This window comes from Salvelinus alpinus, chromosome 15, assembly GCF_045679555.1.
Source record: "Salvelinus alpinus chromosome 15, SLU_Salpinus.1, whole genome shotgun sequence".
Lineage (NCBI taxonomy): Eukaryota > Metazoa > Chordata > Actinopteri > Salmoniformes > Salmonidae > Salvelinus > Salvelinus alpinus.
This window is the reverse complement of record NC_092100.1, coordinates 18,105,602-18,126,358: the sequence shown is the minus strand read 5'-3', so window position 1 is coordinate 18,126,358 and position 20,757 is coordinate 18,105,602. Positions and strand designations below refer to the sequence as shown.

Sequence of the window (20,757 nt, the reverse complement as noted above, 5' to 3'; positions counted from 1 at the left end):
TCCTCCTACTAACTAGACCGAAACTGATGGAAAGTCCTCCTACTAGATCTAGACTGAAACTGTGAAGCCTTGAGCAACTGCTTTGAATGCTGATAAAAAGTTTGGAACTGAAATCACGAACATGCAGTTATTCCAATTCTTTAAAAAAAAACACATACAGAAATACAGATTACAAAATATAAATAACAGAACAAGGACAATATGATATATAGATAGTTCAAATGTCACACATTTAGTAAACCTTAGTGAAAATGAGTTTTATTTGATATTGAGACTATGTACAGGAAAAAGATGCCACCCACATTCAAGTTTCATCTTACAAATGGGCCACATACGTAGTTTCACATAGCAACAAAGAAATACTACATCTCAGAATATGATTTACAGGACAATGGTTAAATATGTGATACCCACTTAAAGCTGACCAAGAAGAGATTTTCTTTACATTACTAACTGGAAATACTTGCCAAAAGTGTAATTTTAGGTTTTCCAACATCAACTGTTCTAGAGGAAGCAATTATATGGATTCATACTAATGCATTTAAAGTATGGGTAACAAAACATAATTATTCATTCACTTGAGATTAAGTTCCTTTGCAATTGCTCAATGTTTACCTTATTAGTTGAGGGAATTTGTGGTGACAGGTACTTAGTGAGAATCAAGATAACATTCTCACTTCAGTCAGTTTATTTCAATAACGACTGTCAACAGGAGTCCACATCACCTTTTTAGATTTCCACTTCCCATGCATATGCAGAGCAGTATGGTACATTGATCGACAAGTAAGTATACATTGAGTGCTATTTCTTTTTTTAACATGATGGGAAAACAAGCTGCATTGGAATAAGCCCTTTCTGGTTTTGCATCCCAAAATAAGGAATATGCTTCTAAGTCGCATTTAAAATTACCGGCTTTACAAAAAAGAATATACGCTTTCTTCAAATCTGGGCTAAAACAGTCACTGTTCACATTCACAAGGCAGGTGACCATAACTAAAGTGAGAAGGCAACAGAATAAGAACACATACAATAAACATGTTTGTTAAACCTTACATAGAATATGTCTTACTCTATGCAGTCACAGTAACTGATATCTGTTTAGAATTTATTTCAAAACATGCCTCAATTTATGTTAGCTAGCTAGCCATAGTTCATACACATACTGCTGAAGTCAACATGATAGTGCTGAATCATTTTCAATAAACCCGCATCAGCAATAGGGACTACTTATAACATCTGTCATGTCATGCAACCGACAGTAAGCTCTCTTGACAGTCAAGTTTAACTGCAAATACAGAGTACAGTCAAATACATAGGCACTTTACAATTGAGTGCAATGGAGCAGAATGTTCTCTTTTCAAAATGGTTTGAATGGCTATTTTTACCCTGTAGGCACCTGCAACTTACCACAGGTGAGAAATTACACAGTTAAAGAGAAACACTTGCCTCCAACCAAATTAATTTGAATAATTCAGTCCAATTTTTTTGACTTAAGTTAAAAATCTCAATTTCATTTTCTCTCTTGGTCATGTGCAGTTGTAAATTAAACAAATACACTTGAAATTCAACAGTTCTTTCAATTTCAACTTATTTTTTAAAGATAGTGAACAGTGCCAAGTTTGACCGCAACTGTAAGCGCCATATTTAAGTAGCGAGTGAAACTGTTTTTGTTTTTACTCTTGCCAGGCCATTAAAGTGACAGTTCACTCCAAATTCGAAATTTGTCCAAAGATGTTATATTGTGGTCTAATGTCAAGAGGAGTCCATGGCCCAAGCCTAATGTTCTGTAGCTTCAGCTATTCAGTGTGCGCCTCAGTCTTAAAGGAATGGAAAAGATGCACACCATCTGATTCCATAATCTTTTCCTTTCAGTTTACACTTGTAGCTCAGTAATTTGGGTGGTCATTTGAAGACAAAAAGTTGCAAACTAATTACAATATGCATGCTATAAATCACATCAACTATTCGGCTTTCATCCACATCCATCGTTTTGATTTGATTATTTGAGGATAATGCGACGATGTGAATTTCCAAGTTCAAGATATAAGTTGAGTTATCCTGCAATGAAGCCGGTTAGAGTTGGAGGATTTGTTGCCATGGTTTCTGATTAGGCTAGAAAACTTTTTCTGGATCAGGAAATTCAGGAAAGTTGATTAAGAATTTGAAAGAAGTTGGCTCCTTAACTCATCAACCCTCTTTTTGAAATGGCTTCATCTCAACATTAGACAACTTTGAGAGCTGAAATCGTCAATCTTTGGAGTGAACAACCACTTTTAAAAACGTCTGTGTTATGAAGATGGGATTCATAATAGGTTCGCCTTACAGGAACAACTATTTAAAACTCACAGTGAAGTGCTACAGTGAAGAACTAGGTTCAAAAGCAAGTAACAGCCAATTCAATTGAACAACAAATGGATGGTAGTAAGAGATATTCAAGAAAAATGCTTTTGGCTTATGTCATTTGTTGAAACAGAAATTCCAAGACCTTATACAAATACATTCTTATTTCAGCAATGAGCTAGTATTATGCATAAATGGAGGCAACACAGTCATCTGAAAAGTAACCATTTATGTGAATCATTAGGAACAACTGACGCATGCATAATTTTTGATGGGGTGTTTTTCTGTTTTTCCAACATTGTAGAGCGCAATTTAAACCAAACCTGCATAGAAAACGAGCATTTCGCTACACCCGCAATAACATCTGCTAAATATGTGTGACCAAACATTTGATTTTAAGGCCTTTTTCTGAGGTTCACTTCCATTTTTGTCATGCGGTCATTTTGTTTCAGCTATAGCCTATGTACAGGATATCAGAATGCACATTTTGGAAAATGTTCAGACAAACAAAACTAATTTGCAGAGAATTAATCTGGATGGCACTGTAAGAAAGAAGCATACTGGCGTATTGCAGTTTGGCTCAAACAGTCTTTTGTATAACGATGCATTTCTACATATTCTAGTGATGCAATGGTATGATTTCTCATTTCCGATTTGCGTAAGAATCAAATATTCTTTCTCAAATATATATTTGTACTTATCATTAACTTCATAGTTGTGGAACTATGCCTCTTCCCACATTGGGATTTAGGTAAATAAAGTACCATTTACATTTTCTGTATATACACACACAATTCACTGTACAGTAGAAACATGATCAAACATAGCTACAGTATAAAAATGTCAAAGGTTAAGAGAAAAACAAACAAATAAATGGTTGACACTTGCCACTAAATGGTTTACACATTCTCAGCCCATAGAAGGAAACATCCAATTTAACCAAGTTGCTCTTCACTTCCATCTCGCTATATTCGTTTTCAAAACAGAAATGTCAGAATATGAAACAGAGGGGAAGATAGAGTAAAATAAAAAGTTAAAGTATTTCAGCTCTACAAGTTAGCGTATAGAAAAAAGTTCTGCCCATTTTAACCACTTTTGCAAAGTTCTACATGTGTTTTGGGACTCATTTTGCTATGTGCATAAAATGGAATGGTTCAAATAGTTTTCTACCAGCCCCTAATCTGGAGGGAAGAACCAAATATTAATTATAAGTAACATTGTTTTTTATCATAACAATTGGTCTAGCAAAATAATTGTATTTGCGTTTGTAAGTTTCCCTTTAAGGAGAAGAAAGCCTCCCCATATTTGCACTCTCCATCACAAATTTGAAATCAACATTTCCTTTTTTACAAAACACCCATAACTCATCTAGAAAGTGTACCAGTACAAAATACAGTACAGTGATTTGTCAAACTTTACACTACATTACCACAAATATTGTCACTGACTAGGATTTAAAATTCCTCTCAAATACAAGAAAATGTTAGGAGAAGTTAAGAAAATACACTGTCACATTAGTTACACTTAAAAACAGTACAATACTCAATATGTAAGGCAAAATCAGGTGATCTCACAGTGACAAGTTCAACAGGTTTCTGAGGAGCTTGTATCCTTCAGATTTTCAGGAGGCATTCAATCTGGATATACATGCAAAGGAGAATTATGGCCATCTAGTTTGGGTATTTGTATTTGCTATGTTTACATTGTCACATTTGCTTAAGCTTATGAGCAGCTAAATATAAGCATCTGTTGTATATGTTTTTCATTAATTAAGATACATTTAAAAACAGCATTGGCACAAGACGAAACCCAACGATTGTGGGCCCATGTAAGTGATGAAAACACAATTGCAGATCCTATATTTTAAGAGGCCTTATCTGATTCTATCTAGCGAGATGTCGTAGCAACTTGCAACCGTAAGAGCAAACATGGGGAGGATTTGTACTCCTTAAGTTTAACAGAGCAGCTTAATACATAAATATGTAACTTAAATTAATAGATACATAAGTGTAGTTTGCACAATACAGTTAGAGCAGAGACATTTTGGCTTCGAACTCAAACACATTTTGAAATACAACAATAAAAAAATTCAACTGAAGTAATAAATATTTCAATAAATAAAAACATACATTTAAACAGAACATAATCCAACATACGCATAACGCAAACATTAACATTTGGTTGTCAATAAAAATAAAGCTGTGTGTGAAATATAAAGCTTATATGGTTGGTAAGGAATGATAATAGGTATGGTGCAGCTCACCTTCCTAGTGGCTTTTTGCTTTTTAAAATGCATGTAGATTTGTATAAAAATAAAAATAAAATCAAAAGGAGATATACAATCTGTTATCAAGTGTGACACTGTGGGATATATGGTAAGTAATTATAGATAGTTAACGCAGCAAGCTAGCAAAGCTCTGACCAACCAACAATCTCATTGGAAATTACAGCAATTCCATTCCTGACCCTAACAAGCCATTGCATGTCCTTCTCCACAATGGGTTTTGGTGGCTCATCATTTAAAGGACTTGAGGGTGAGTGCGAGGTTGAATAGCCATGCCTGGTTCCCTTTCTTCCTAGGGTTCTTTTTTGTTGTTGGCCACTGACAGCATTCTCTATTACAGCCTATCCATCCTAAACGTGTCCTCAGTGGCAGTGTCGGCCAGAACCATGTCGGGGTCATTGAGCATGTGCAGTCCATCCAGGGTGAGGGGGTCGATCTTCAGCTCGTCCAATGGGAACTGAGAGTCCGCGTCGAAGCTGACATCTCCGACGCCGGCCAGTGAGTTGGTTAACTCCTTAGAGAGGCTGGGTGGAGACTCGCCTGTCACTAAAACACAACAATTAGGGAAACATTTGACATTCATTAAATCAAAGCAGCTGCTAGTTAATTAACAGTATTACTTTAAGTAACAGTCTTCACCCAAAGAATCTGTAACAAGAGAAACTAAATACAACTAATCTTAAAAAACACGTTTTACTCATACTGGCCAAATTTCATAAAACAATTGACTAATCAAGCCAGGATGAACAAAACTTGAATAGGTGTGTACAGTGCCCAACTAAGTTGAATTACATGACAGGCTCTCTAATCGACTCAGCTGCTGCTTGGTACCTGTGAGGATGATGTTTGGGATGTTGCCATGGCTACCGTAGCCCAATGGCTGGGAGTGGTGCAGGCTGCTCCCTGTGAGGCCCATCATAGCTGCTTGTGTGTAGTTGAGGGTGGAGCACTGGCTGTACAGGCTATTGGAGCTGATCGGGTTCTCAATCATATTGAACTGTTCGAGCTAAGCAAGTGAAAAAACAAACATGTAATAGGTCAAGTTAGGAAATAGAACACAGAGATCAGGCACAAGTTGTAATACGTGGGGATGTAGTGGCTGTGAAATTCATGGCCTAGTTTAGTGTGGGTTAAGTCACCTGATGGGAGAGAGCGTTGGTCTGCCTTGATGCTAGCTGCTGGTCGTAGAAAGAATCCCCAAATATACTGCCCACCACTGGAATGTGCTGAAAGAGACATTTGACATCTGATTAAAGTACAACATCAAAAAAAGGGTTATGGAAACTAATAGACTTACAGTCAATGGGTAAAGCCTTTTCTTGGGTATCTGAGGGATATATAAGGGAACATTAAAGTCATGAAACATCACAAAAGGCATGAGGCAATTCACAAGCCATTCAATTACCGTTAGGTAAATGGCTGTTCATGATGGCACAAACACCAGCATCTCATAACACATCATAATGCCTATTCAGGCCCAAAATTACCATAGACACAGCATGATTCATAAGAGCCACATCCACATAAATGTTTCATCAGTAAGATGTGAACCCTAACATTATAAAAATCTGGAGCAATAGGCCTTCATTTAGAATATAGAAACGTCACAATCGCCATCTTGTCATTTTTAGAGGGATGATATTGTAAGCTAGCAAAACAATGCTGTAGCACTAACTAACGACAGCAAATACATGCAAATGACTTTGGCTAGCTACAGTAGCTAACTTGGCTTACTGTGGGGTGAGGTTAATTGGCTTCTGCAGTTTCTCTACTAGCAACTGCAATGCTGTTTCATGCCCTCAAAACTGACTAGGTCCAGTAATATTTACCATATTTTGTGATGTATCCACTTTCTAAGCACATATTGAATGCCAATGTTCACCAATATAAAACACCAAACTTTGGCATTCAGTAACACAATAGAAGATTAAAAAAACAGCACAATAAGTTGGTGGAAGATTACATTACTACAGCTAGCTACAGTACATGGAATCAGACACGTTCAGAGGAACAGAACTAGAAAGAGCTCAAACCTCTGGCACTTTTTTGTAAAATATGCTGGAAACAATGCCACGTAAAACAGGAAACAACCAAAGCTGCTATCAACGTGTTAGACTAACTAAAAATAATCATAATTAAGTTTCTATGTAGGTGCTGCATACACACAGGACATGCACTGAGTGTACAAAACATTAAGGACACCTGCTCTTTCCATGAATTAGACTGACCGGGTGCATCCAGGTGAAAGCCATGATCCCTTATTGATGTCACTTGTTAAATCCACTTCATAACAGTGTAGAAGGATTTTTAAGCCGTGAGACAATTGAGACACGGATAGTGTATGTGTGCCATTCAAAAGGGAGAATGGGCAAGACAAAAGATTGAAGTGCCTTTGAACAGGGTATGGTAGAAGGTGCCAGGCGCACCAGTTTGTGTCAAGACCTGCAACATTGCTGGATTTTTCACGCTCAACAGTTTCCCATGTGTATCAAGAATGGTCCACCACCCAAAGGACATCCAGCCAACTTGACAACCGTGGGAAGCATAGGAGTCAACATGGGCCAGCATCCCTGTGGAATGCTTGACACCTTGTAGAGGTGGGTGGTGCAACTCAATATTAGGAAGGTGTTCTTAATGTTTTGTACACTCAGTGTATATTGGGTTCAAGCAAAAACACAAAAATCTGCTATGCGACAACATTCAAAGGCCTGAGTCAATATGATAAGCAGACAGCGAGCAGTGGTCTGGAGGAGAAGAGATGGGATTGCTGACACCATGGAGGGGAGCGAGAGGCTGGGATGAGCAGCAGCTAGACCAATTACAGCCAATTTTGGGCAAAAAACCCTCCCCAACAAAGTATCTTGGTGGTTTCGCCCTTACTTGAGGCGAGCCGCCAGGGGAGAAGCCTTGATTGGAGACTGGGGAGGTTGGAGACTGATTGGCCGGAGAGCCAGTCTGATTGCGGTACTGTTGGAAGGAAGAGTGTTAACCGGTGCAGAGTTCCATAATCCTAGACAGCGAGCACTCAAAGGGCCCAAGGAGAGTCTAAGGTGGGCTCTTACACCATCTAAATCACAGACCAGTTCACTCCCCAAAAAACATCAGCCATTGCTTGAAGGGGACCAATGAACCAAACTTTGTTGGAGCTAGAATTTCACTGGGTATAAACAGTGAAGGTATCGACAAGCAAGAAACTCAACCCAACAGAAGAAACCCGAGTAAAGAGACTGCACAGATCTTAAAGTGCAACTGACACCATTTTAGCTAATTTGCTGTATGAAAAAAAACAATTATCAGCCCAAAATATTAAATTCACCAACTTAGGCTCTATTTGATTCAAAACTCCATTGCTTATAGTCTGACATTGTTGGCAGAATAGATTAATGCCCCAATACATTGCTTGGTAGTCCACTAAATATTGCTGTTCGGTTGTAAATCACAGCTGGCAAGCTACATTATTTGCTGCCTGCCATTCAGTTGGCACTCACACAATATTTTGGACAAAAAGGCTATGAATCTCAAACTAGAAAAGGCAATGATCAAGTCATAACGTGGCTAATAGGCTAGCTTAACTAATATGTATTTATTTAGCAAGCTAAAAAAACAGAGCCTTGTAGCTAGCTAGCTGCTGGGAGAATTTAATGTCATAGTCTGGATGAGTAGGCTGATATATATATATATATATATATAAATAAATAAAAATAAATAATAGAGACAGGCAGGGAGAGGAACTTGTCCACTGTGGTTGCCGAACGCTAAATCTTCTGGCCGAAGCCCTGCGTGGCATCACCTGTGCCACAAGAGCATGTTGGTTGAATTGGCAAAGTCGATATCCACAGGGTCGCTACAGTTTGTTATTTGTGGTCGTAAATATAATGTTGGAGGGTAGGTAGGGTATATGAGGGGGTAGGGTATGTAATTTATTTTACAGTACAAGGGGATGGTGATGTGAGAAATATTTTTTACCTTTGGGAGCGCATTTTTTTATGACACCTTGAGTTGGACCAAACTGTCCCTAACATGTGTTGAAGTGGTTGTTGTTGTAGCTGTTGGTGATGTGTATACAGTAGGCAACTGAGGGAGAGAAGTAAAGTTCCCAAAAAGTAAGACGAGTCTCGTGGTATTTACAGGAAACCATTCGGGTGTATTGTGGCTTTTGCGACTGCTTTCTAATTTTTCTAGCAATCAAAGTGAATGGCAGAGGCTCGTATGGCAATTGCCTATTTGCATATAGGGCTACTGTAGATATGATTGGTTATGGCGCACACCGGTTTGTATAGACTGGACAAGATTGACAAGCTTTTATTTACTGCAGTGTATTAATTATCCAAACGCATGACCGCTTTCCTACTCTTATTTCTAGAAATTTTTGAATGTATGAAAACACCTTGAAGTATAAAAAAAGTAATAAAATAAATGATTTGGGCTTACTGCTATTAGCCCATGCAAACGCACTGAATAACAGATTCACTACATGGAACAACCGACAGTCCCCCCCAAAAAACTCTAAAGGAAGTTTGTTTTCTGAGTGTCTATCCCATATCTGAGATTTAAAAAATATATATAATAATAAAATAAAAATCAGGGAACATTTGTAAAAAAATGTTTTACATATATTTCACCCCTTCTTTTTGTCAGTCTCCATATATTTTTTTCAACTAGTGCCCGGGGGACCTTTAGACGAGTCTTGTGAGGACTGTCGACATCCAAGGGCAAAACATGTACATGTTTGTGAGTCTCACCTTTCCACAGACAGGAAATAATAGTTTGTAGGCCAAACCGTTCGGACACTACAGACGATTCTGCGCGAAGACCGATTTTCTGGATGTCTCATGGTCTGACAACAATGCTCTAGCTGTCACCTTTCACCGCAGATGCGACATGAGACCTTACGGTGTTAAGTAATTCCTCCCTACCTGTTGATCTCTAAACAAAGCAGAATTTATGGTACGCAGCTGTAACTCGCTAGCAAGCAATCTAGCTAATATAATTTTATTACTTTCAGAAATAATTTTATTATTTTAAATTAAACGAGAACTTACCACAATAATCTAGACCAGGTATTCCCAAACTGAGGTACGCACAATGCCGTCGGGGTACGCCAAATAAAAACGTGATTCACATGTAAAAAAAAATATACTTTTGTATTTAAAAAAATGCACATTTTCAAACAGTCCATTTATGTTTTCCAACAGGGCTATACATTTGGGTAAGGTTCTTCCCCCTCGCCTGAGTAGCCTTGTTTCACTGCCAAAAATAAAATGAAACCATCTAGTGTTCAGCGAAATAACACAGTCAAATACAGGTAGCCTAGTCAAAAAATTAACATCCAATCACATTAACCGTTAGTCTCTGGCGGGAATTCCACCAACGGTCCGTAAGTAGCCAAACCTGGCTGCTGCTCATTCCGTTTGCTCGAAAATTGATAAACGGTTAAAAAAAAGGGCCTGCGTCCATAGAGACACATACCAGCTCTACTGGTAGTACTGTTACTACCAGTAGTACTACACCTGCCGACATCAAGTTGTTCTGCTTCCACGAGCAGATCCAATGCTAGCAACAGTAATTCTACATTTGTTGTTAGCTCAGCTAGCATGGACACTGACAGTTGTGAATCTGATGCAGCCGAAGAGCTACTGCCCCCTTACCCGGGAAAGCACCGAACAGACAGGGAAGTTGGACCATCAAAGAAGCTCAAATATCAGGAGAACTACATTGATTTGGGGTTCACTTATATTGGGAGTAGTGTCTTTCCTCAGCCACAGTGTGTCATATGTGCAAAAGTACTCACAACTCGATGAAACCTTCACTCTTGCACAGATTTTTAGAAACAAAACATGCCAATTTGAAAAATAAGCCACAGGAGTTTGAGGGAGAATTAAGACTACGTTCGAGTAGTAAGACATGGATAAAAGCAACACATACCATTAATAAGAAGGGGCTAGAAGCGTCTTATATGGTGAGCTACCGAGTGGCTAGGACAGGCAAGCCCCATACTATTGTGGAGGACTTAAATCTTCCTGCTGCCGTGGATATGGCTGGGGGGAAAAAAGAAAAAAAAAACTATTCAGACAAGGCCTTCATCAAACAACACTTTCACGATGCATCAGTGACATGGCAGGAGATGTTTTGAAACAATTCCTGCTTCGCATACAAGCCAGTGAATTATATGGCTTACAGCTGGATGAGTCAGACGTGGCGTGCCTGACACAGCTCCTGGTACATGTCCGTTACGTTTATGGGGGGGGGGGGGGGGGGGGTCAATTAAGGAAGACATCCACTTCTGGAAACCAGGAGAGGATATTTTTAGAGTACTGGACCGCTTTGTGACATCAAATGGACTTTGGTGGTCAAGATGTGTTGGTATCTGGACTGATGGCGCTAAAGCCATGACAGGGAGACATAGTGGAGTGGTAACGCGTGTGCAAGCAGTTGCTCCCGACGCCACTTGGGTACACTGCAGCATCCACCGAGAGGCTCTTGCTGCCAAGGGAATGCCTGACAGCTTGAAAGAGAGTTTTGGACACAGTGAAAAAGCAAGGCCCCTGAACTCGTGTATTTTCTGCATTATGCAATGATATAGGCAGTGACCATGTAACGCTTTTACAACATGCAGAAGTGAGCTGGTTATCAAGGGGCAAAGTATTGACACTTTTTTAAATTGAGAGACGAGCGTAAAGTTATTTACTAACCATAATTTTCACTTGTCTGACCACTTGCATGATGATGAGTTTCTCACGCTACTGGCCTATCTGGGTGATGTTTTTTCCTCGCCTGAATCTAGGATTACAAGGACTCTCCGCGACTATATTCAATGTGCGGGACAAAACTGATGCTAGGATTAAGAAGTTGGAGCTCTTTTCTGTCTGGATTAACAAGGACAACACACAGTTCTTTCCATCATTGTTTGATTTGTGGGCAAATGAACAAGCTTACGGACAATGTCAAATGTGATATAGTGAAGCAACTGAGTGAGTGAGTTGGGTGCGCAATTACGCAGGTACTTTCCCGAAATGGATGACACAAACAACTGGATTCGTTATCCCTTTCATGCCCTGCCTCCAGTCCACGTCAACAAGAGATCATCGAAATTGCAACAAGCGGTTCTGTGAAAATGTCATTTAAAATCAGAAGCCACTGGCAGATTCCTGGATTGGGCTACGCACAGAGTATACTGCCTTGGCAAATCGTGCTGTTAAGACACTGATGCCCTTTGCAACCACGTACCTATGTGAGTGTGGATTCTCGGCCCTTACTAGCATGAAAACTAAATACAGGCACAGGATTGTGTGCGGAAAATTATTTAAGACTGAAACTCTCTCCAATACAACCCAACATTGCAGAGTTATGTGCATCCTTTCAAGCACACCCTTCTCATTAACCTGTGGTAAGTTATTCACAATTCTTTTTTCCTATTTTTTTTATCCCATTTTCTCCCCCCTTTTTGTGGTATCCAATCGCTAGTAATTACTATCTTGTCTCATCGCTACAACTCCCGTACGGGCTCGGGAGAGACGAAGGTCGAAAGCCATGCGTCCTCCGAAGCACAACCCAACCAAGCCGCACTGCTTCTTAACACAGCGCGCCTCCAACCCGGAAGCCAGCCGCACCAATGTGTCGGAGGAAACACCGTGTACCTGGCCCCCTTGGTTAGCGCGCACTGCGCCCGGCCCGCCACAGGAGTCGCTGGAGCGCGATGAGACAAGGATATCCCTACCGGCCAAACCCTCCCTAACCCGGACGACGCTAGCCCAATTGTGCGTCGCCCAACGGACCTCCCGGTCGCGGCCGGCTGCGACAGAGCCTGGGCGCGAACCCAGAGACTCTGGTGGCGCAGTTAGCACTGCGATGCAGTGCCCTAGACCACTGCGCCACCCGGGAGGCCTGTTATTCACAATTCTTGATGAACAAAAGGTTTTATATGTAAGATGGTTAAATAAAGAGCAAAATTATTCTTATTATTATAATATTATTTGTGCCCTGGTCCTATAAGAGCTCTTTGTCACTTCCCACGAGCCAGGTTGTGACAAAAACTATTGTATAGTGTGTGTGGCAGGCATACAATGATGGCAACAAAAAAAAACATTTGAGAGTGTGCTGACCCTGGTGCTAGAGGGGGTACGCAGCTGTATGTTGAATGTTTGAAGCGGTACGGGACTATAAAAAGGTTTGGGATCTACTGATCTAGACAATTGTTCTGACAAACAGCGGTCTCAAAAATCATGAGAATTACTACTGGTAATGTCCCCTCCCATACTCTTGTGGAAAAGGCTAATCTACTTACACTTAGCAACAATCCCACCTCCAATGTCACAAACAAAAGCGTTTCACCGTGTAGAGTACCATACAAAAAGCCCATGGTAAGTCTCATCGAAACAAGGACTACAACACTGGCTTTTTCTTGGATCTTGTTAGCTCAGTTTTCCACTGTCATTGGTCTACAGAGCATGCGACTCACCGAGTTGATGTTGACAGTCGTCGCGATCTGGCTGACTGGGGAGGACTGGGTGGCTGTGGAGGCAGTGGTGGTGGCCAGGGGCAGGGTGATTAACCTGATGCCCTGGGGCAGGGCTTGCTGCTGCAGGTCATTGAGCACTTGGGCCTGGGACTGCGCTGTCAGCTGGCTAAAGAAGGCATACTGGGATAGCTGCTGCTCCAGAGTCAAGGCATCCATCGCCACTGCCTGGTAACGATAGAGGAAGGGAAAAAAGCTTGAACTTAACCTGAAAACGAAAACAAGGAATTCAACACTGTTATAACACGGTTACAGTAGCTAGCAAAATAACATAAGAGCGTTTGGTAACTTTAAAACTAAATAATTTAAGCAAGCTTGCTAACTAACTTGGGTAACTGAGGTGAAACAATTACATTATATCCAATTAGTTAGCTACCGCACTGCTCTTTGCTCGCAAACGAAACACTGCCAAAACTGATGTTGGCTCAAATAATACGTAAAATGTCTAAATGTAAGCATCATCTTCCCAAGTGTACTATAAAAAATAAAGTGGAAAAATATACATTTCCTATATTGTCATCTAGTAAATAGCACCCAGATGAAGACTGATAAAAATGAATGAATCACCTTTTACTGCGCTTCCATTTCAATATATTACAAGAGTGGCTAAATATCTTGTTAAGATCTAGTTTTCACCCAGCGACGCAAAGGCTTTAATACGTTATAGAAAGATTCTCAGTTCATGGACAGAACAACAAACATTAGAGACTGGTGCCATGGACAGAGAAAGGTTTATCGTTTCACATTTGAAAGCGTCGCACACTGAGCATTGTTTGTGATGTCATGCCTTCCTTGAGCAATTGAAAGCTCCAAATTACTCTGGACGGATCTTGGCTAGCTGAGTCATTCCAGGAAACAAGGCCAAACTACACCTGGTAGGCATCACTTGCTCATCTCACATAGGGATTTAGCCATGTATATAGGGCAGCAGGTAGAATAGCAGTTAGAGCATTGGTTCAGTAACCAAAAGGTTGCTAGTTCGAATCCCCGAGCCAACAAGGTGAAAGGCAGACCCTGGACATGACCCAACTCTCTGAAGGGTGTCTCAAGGAAAGTTGAGATGTGCAAAACAAACATTTTCAATTCACACGTGTATTGAAATAGGACAAATATAAATCACCCACCAAATCATTATTATATACACACTGAACAAAAATATGAATGCAACATGTAAAGTGTTGGTACCATGTTTCATGAGCTGAAATTAAAGTTCACAAAAATGTTCCATACACACAAAAAGCTTATTTCTCTGAAATGTTGTGCACAAATTTGTTTACATCCCTGTTAGTGAGCATTTCTTCTTTGCCAAGATAATCCATCCACCTGAGAGGTGTGGCATATCAAGAAGCTGATTAAACAGCATGATCCTGACACAGGTGCACCTTGTGCTGGGGACAATAAAAGGCCACTCTAAAATGTGCCGTTTTGTCACACAACACAAAACCACAGATGTCTCAAGTTGAGGTAGAGTACAATTGGCATGCTGACTGCAGGAATGTCCACCAGAGCAGTTGCCAGAGAATTTAAATGTTAATTTCTCTACCATAAGCTGCCTCCAAATTAGTTTTAGAGAATTTGGCAGTACGTCTAACCAGCCTTACAACCCCAGACCACGTGTCCTGTATGGCGTCGTGTGGGCGAGCGATTTGCTGATGTCAACATAGTGAACAGAATGCCCCATGGAGGCGGTGGGTTTATGGTATGGTCAGGCAAGAGCTATGGACAATGAACACAATTACATTTCATCAATGGTAATTTGAATGCCCAGAGATACCATGATGAGATCCTGAGGCCCATTGTCGTGCTATTCATCCGCCACCATCACCTCATGTTTCAGCATGATAATGCACATCCCCATGTCGCAAGGATCTGTACACAATTCCTGGAAGCAGAAAATGTCCCAGTTCTTCAATGGCTTGCATATTCACCAGACGACATTGTCACCCATTGAGCATCTTTGGGAGGCAGTGTGTTGCAGTTCCCACCAATATCCAGCAACTTCACACAGCCATTGAATAGGAGTGGGACTATATTCCACAGGCCATAATCAACTACCTGATCAATTCTATGTGAAGGAGTTGTGTCGCGCTGCATGATGCAAGTGGTGGTCACAGGTACTTTTCTGATCTATGATGGTCAAAAGGTATGTTTGACCAACAGATGCATATCTGTATCCCCAGTCATGTGAAATTCATAGATTAGGGCCTAATTTATTTAAATGTAATGTTCATTTTTTGTTCAGTATAAATTGAAAATACTACTACCAGTTCTCCGTTTGAAGTTTTAGTGTCGAGATAAAATACATATCTGCATAGCCGTTTAGCGAACTCCAGCACCTTTCTCTCTCAGAATTTACCTGGTTGATTAAACAATCTAATGAATCAAAATGTTCCATCATGCTTTTGGCCCTTTAAAACATCAGGGTAAAATCCCATTTTAGTTAGGGATATCACTTTCAGTAAATCTCTATGTTAAAAATGACTTGTTTACAACCTCTGTTAAAGATCAATAATATCCCTGCTGAATGCGACAGTAGAAATAGCCTCTCACCTGGATGTTGAGAGGGGGCGATAGGGTGGGGGAGAGCTGCTGCGGTGACTGCTGTGGTTCGGCGTTTAGGGTTAGGGGGACCAGGGTGGACTGCCTGCGCTGGGCCGTCATGGTAGGCTGAGAGGTGGTTGGGATGACTGCCAAGACAACAGGACAGGCATCAGTGGCTCTTCTTTTGGGCATTGCTGTGCAATGTAACATTGCTAGGGGGTTTTCACAACTACATTGTACAGATTTTCTAGTGACTTGTGCTGTATATGCCAATCCCTAAGTAAGTACCAATCACTAAGTAATAAAGTACCTATCCATCTACCTATCTAGCTTTCAGTAGCATGACAAATGGCATTTCTGGCGAAACCTGACGCATAATCCTTCTGTGAAATTGACAGTAGTGAAAAGGTTCACCTACTACCTCAGAGAATCTAGTCTGCATTTTAACTAAAGATGCTCAAGGAGCCATAAATAAATAAGTGGAGCCATCCATATTCCTGCCAGCTATCTGTGCATGTTACTTCTACAACATCTTTTTCCAGATACCGGGGGGTGGGAAACAGTCTAGCCAAGACGTTCAAGGAGCTCCAGTGTCTGTAGGCAGTTTGATGCAATATTTTGCAGGGTAATGGGAAACACCTTACAAAGACAATATAGTTGTGTCACATGATTATCATTGTACACCATGCAGATATTACGTTAACAGGTTATTCTTCTTAGGCATGTAGACTATTGCCAAAGTTAGATTTTTGGATGTTATGTCCAAAAAAAATGGATTCCTTGCTCAAATGGTAGAAATGGTGCTGCATGGAGTTCAGGAAGGTTTTGTACAATTAACTTTGATACAGAACTTGCTTGTTAATGAAAAACACAGAGATTATCCTTGGTTACATTATCAGAATTTCAAATAAATAATATATATATAATATATATATATGTATATATATACAGTGGGGCAAAAAAGTATTTAGTCAGCCACCAATTGTGCAAGTTCTCCCACTTAAAAAGATGAGAGGCCTGTAATTTTCATCATAGGTACACTTCAACTATGACAGACAAAATTAGAAAAAAAAATCCAGAAAATCACATTGTAGGATTTTTAATGAATTTATTTGCAAATTATGGTGGAAAATAAGTATTTGGTCAATAACAAAAGTTTCTCAATACTTTGTTATATACTCTTTGTTGGCAATGACAGAGGTCAAACGTTTTCTGTAAGTCTTCACAAGGTTTTCACACACTGTTGCTGGTATTTTGGCCCATTCCTCCATGCAGATCTCCTCTAGAGCAGTGATGTTTTGGGGCTGTTGCTGGGCAACACGGACTTTCAACTCCCTCCAAAGATTTTCTATGGGGTTGAGATCTGGAGACTGGCTAGGCCACTCCAGGACCTTGAAATGCTTCTTACAAAGCCACTCCTTCGTTGCCCGGGCGGTGTGTTTGGGATCATTGTCATGCTGAAAGACCCAGCCACATTTAATCTTCAATGCCCTTGCTGATGGAAGGAGGTTCACACTCAAAATCTCACGATACAAGGCCCCATTCATTCTGTCCTTTACACGGATCAGTCGTCCTGGTCCCTTTGCAGAAAAACAGCCCCAAAGCATGATGTTTCCACCCCCATGCTTCACAGTAGGTATGGTGTTCTTTGGATGCAACTCAGCATTCTTTGTCCTCCAAACACGACGAGTTGAGTTTTTACCAAAAAGTTCTATTTTGGTTTCATCTGACCATATGACATTCTCCCAATCTTCTTCTGGATCATCCAAATGCTCTCTAGCAAACTTCAGACGGGCCTGGACATGTACTGGCTTAAGCAGGGGGACACGTCTGGCACTGCAGGATTTGAGTCCCTGGCGGCGTAGTGTGTTACTGATGGTAGGCTTTGTTACTTTGGTCCCAGCTCTCTGCAGGTCATTCACTGGGTCCCCCCGTGTGGTTCTGGGATTTTTGCTCACCGTTCTTGTGATCATTTTGACCCCACGGGGTAAGATCTTGCGTGGAGCCCCAGATCGAGGGAGATTATCAGTGGTCTTTTATGTCTTCCATTTCCTAATAATTGCTCCCACAGTTGATATCTTCAAACCAAGCTGCTTACCTATTGCAGATTCAGTCTTCCCAGCCTGGTGCAGGTCTACAATTTTGTTTCTGGTGTCCTTTGACAGCTCTTTGGTCTTGGCCATAGTGGAGTTTGGAGTGTGACTGTTTGAGGTTGTGGACAGGTGTCTTTTATACTGATAACAAGTTCAAACAGGTGCCATTAATACAGGTAACGAGTGGAGGACAGAGGAACCTCTTAAAGAAGAAGTTACAGGTCTGTGAGAGCCAGAAATCTTGCTTGTTTGTAGGTGACCAAATACTTATTTTCCACCATAATTTGCAAATAAATTCATAAAAAATCCTACAATGTGATTTTCTGGATAGTTTTTTCTCATTTTGTCTGTCATAGTTGAAGTGTACCTATGATCAAAATTACAGGCCTCTCTCATCTTTTTAAGTGGGAGAACTTGCACAATTGGTGGCTGACTAAATACTTTTTTGCCCCACTGTATATATATATATATATATACACACTGCTCAAAAAAATAAAGGGAACACTTAAACAACATAATGTAACTCCAAGTCAATCACACTTCTGTGAAATCAAACTGTCCACTTAGGAAGCAACACTGATTGACAATAAATTTCACATGCTGTTGTGCAAATGGAATAGACAAAAGGTGGAAATTATAGGCAATTAGCAAGACACCCCCAATAAAGGAGTGATTCTGCAGGTGGTGACCACAGACCACTTCTCAGTTCCTATGCTTCCTGGCTGATGTTTTGGTCACTTTTGAATGCTGGCGGTGCTCTCACTCTAGTGGTAGCATGAGACGGAGTCTACAACCCACACAAGTGGCTCAGGTAGTGCAGCTCATCCAGGATGGCACATCAATGCGAGCTGTGGCAAGAATGTTTGCTGTGTCTGTCAGCGTAGTGTCCAGAGCATGGAGGCGCTACCAGGAGACAGGCCAGTACATCAGGAGACGTGGAGGAGGCCGTAGGAGGGCAACAACCCAGCAGCAGGACCGCTACCTCCGCCTTTGTGCAAGGAGGAGCACTGCCAGAGCCCTGCAAAATGACCTCCAGCAGGCCACAAATGTGCATGTGTCTGCTCAAACGGTCAGAAACAAACTCCATGAGGGTGGTATGAGGACCCGACGTCCACAGGTGGGGGTTGTGCTTACAGCCCAACACCGTGCAGGACGTTTGGCATTTGCCAGAGAACACCAAGATTGGCAAATTCGCCACTGGCGCCCTGTGCTCTTCACAGATGAAAGCAGGTTCACACTGAGCACGTGACAGACGTGACAGAGTCTGGAGACGCCGTGGAGAACGTTCTGCTGCCTGCAACATCCTCCAGCATGACCGGTTTGGTGGTGGGTCAGTCATGGTGTGGGGTGGCATTTCTTTGGGGGGCCGCACAGCCCTCCATGTGCTCGCCAGAAGTAGCCTGACTGCCATTAGGTACTGAGATGAGATCCTCAGACCCCTTGTGAGACCATATGGTGGTGCGGTTGGCCCTGGGTTCCTCCTAATGCAAGACAATGCTAGACCTCATGTAGCTGGAGTGTGTCAGCAGTTCCTGCAAGAGGAAGGCATTGATGCTATGGACTGGCCCCCCCGTTCCCCAGACCTGAATCCAATTGAGCACATCTGGGACATCATGTCTCGCTCCATCCACCAACGCCACGTTGCACCACAGACTGTCCAGGAGTTGGCGGATGCTTTAGTCCAGGTCTGGGAGGAGATGCCTCAGGAGACCATCCGCCACCTCATCAGGAGCATGCCCAGGCGTTGTAGGCAGGTCATACAGGCACGTGGAGGCCACACACACTACTGAGCCTCATTTTGACTTGTTTTAAGGACATTACATCAAAGTTGGATCAGCCTGTAGTGTGGTTTTCCACTTTAATTTTGAGTGTGACTCCAAATCCAGACCTCCATGGGTTGATAAATTTGATTTCCATTGATAATTTGTTTGATTTTGTTGTCAGCACATTCAACTATGTAAAGAAAAAAGTATTTAATAAGAATATTTCATTCATTCAGATCTATGATGTGTTATTTTAGTGTTCCCTTTATTTTTTTGAGCAGTGTATATATATACATACACACACACACACACACTACCATTCACGTTTGGGGTCACTTAGAAATGTCCATGTTTTTGAAAGAAAAGCACATGTTCTGTCCATTAAAATAACATAAAATTGATCAGAAATACAGTGTACACATTGTTAATGTTGTAAATGACTACTGTAGCTGGAAATGGTAGATTTAATGGAATATTAATGGGTTCGATTACAGGCTCAAAATGGACAGAAACAAAGCTCTTTCTTCTGAAACTCATCAGTCTATTCTAGTTCTGAGAAATGAAGGCTATTCCATGCGAGAAATTGCCAAGAAACTGAAGATCTCGTACAACGCTGTGTACCACTCCCTTCACAGAACAGCGCAAACTGGCACGAACCAGAATAGAAAGAGTGGGAGGCCCCAGTACACAACTGTGCAAGAGGACAAGTACATTAGTGTGTCTAGTTTGAAAAAGACACCTCAAGTCCTCAACTGACAGCTTCATTAAATAGTACCCGCAAAACACCAGTCTCAATGTCAACAGTGAAGATGCGACTCCGGGATGCTGGCCTTCTAGGCAGAGTTGCAAAGAAAAATTGCAAAAAAAAGCCATATATCTCAGACTGGCAAATAAAAAAGAAAGATTAAGATGGGCAAAAGAACACAGACACTGGACAGAGGAACTCTGCCTAGAAGACCAGCATCCTGGAGTCGCCTCTTCACTGTTGACGTTGAGACTGGTGTTTTGCGGGTACTATTTAATGAAGCTGATGCTCCAGATACTCAACTAGTCTATAGAAGGCCAGTTTTATTGCTTCTTTAAAATCAGAACAGTTTTCAGCTGTGCTAACAATTGCAAAATGGTTTTCTAATGATCAATTAGCCTTTAAAAATGTAAAACTTGGATTAGCTAACAACGTGCCATTGGAACACAGGAGTGATGGTTGCTGATAATGGGCCT

General features: G+C 41.1%; 1 protein-coding gene across 2 annotated transcripts in view; it reads right to left on the bottom strand.

The window, feature by feature from the left end:
* Window positions 1-242: 242 nt before the first annotated feature.
* The window catches only part of LOC139539630 (CREB-regulated transcription coactivator 1-like), a 34,295-nt gene continuing 13,780 nt past the window's right edge, over window positions 243-20,757 (bottom strand). Inside the window, exons 9-14 of one of the 2 annotated variants that reach the window (XM_071342745.1) lie at window positions 15,690-15,826; window positions 13,083-13,307; window positions 7,505-7,591; window positions 5,764-5,850; window positions 5,456-5,630; window positions 243-5,170 (exon numbers count right to left, since the gene is read on the bottom strand). In XM_071342745.1, coding sequence (XP_071198846.1) covers window positions 4,959-5,170; window positions 5,456-5,630; window positions 5,764-5,850; window positions 7,505-7,591; window positions 13,083-13,307; window positions 15,690-15,826 — 923 coding nt within the window. In that variant the 3' untranslated portion in view covers window positions 243-4,958. The remainder of the gene's footprint in view (window positions 5,171-5,455; window positions 5,631-5,763; window positions 5,851-7,504; window positions 7,592-13,082; window positions 13,308-15,689; window positions 15,827-20,757) is intronic. The other variant, XM_071342746.1, reaches the window with a different exon arrangement.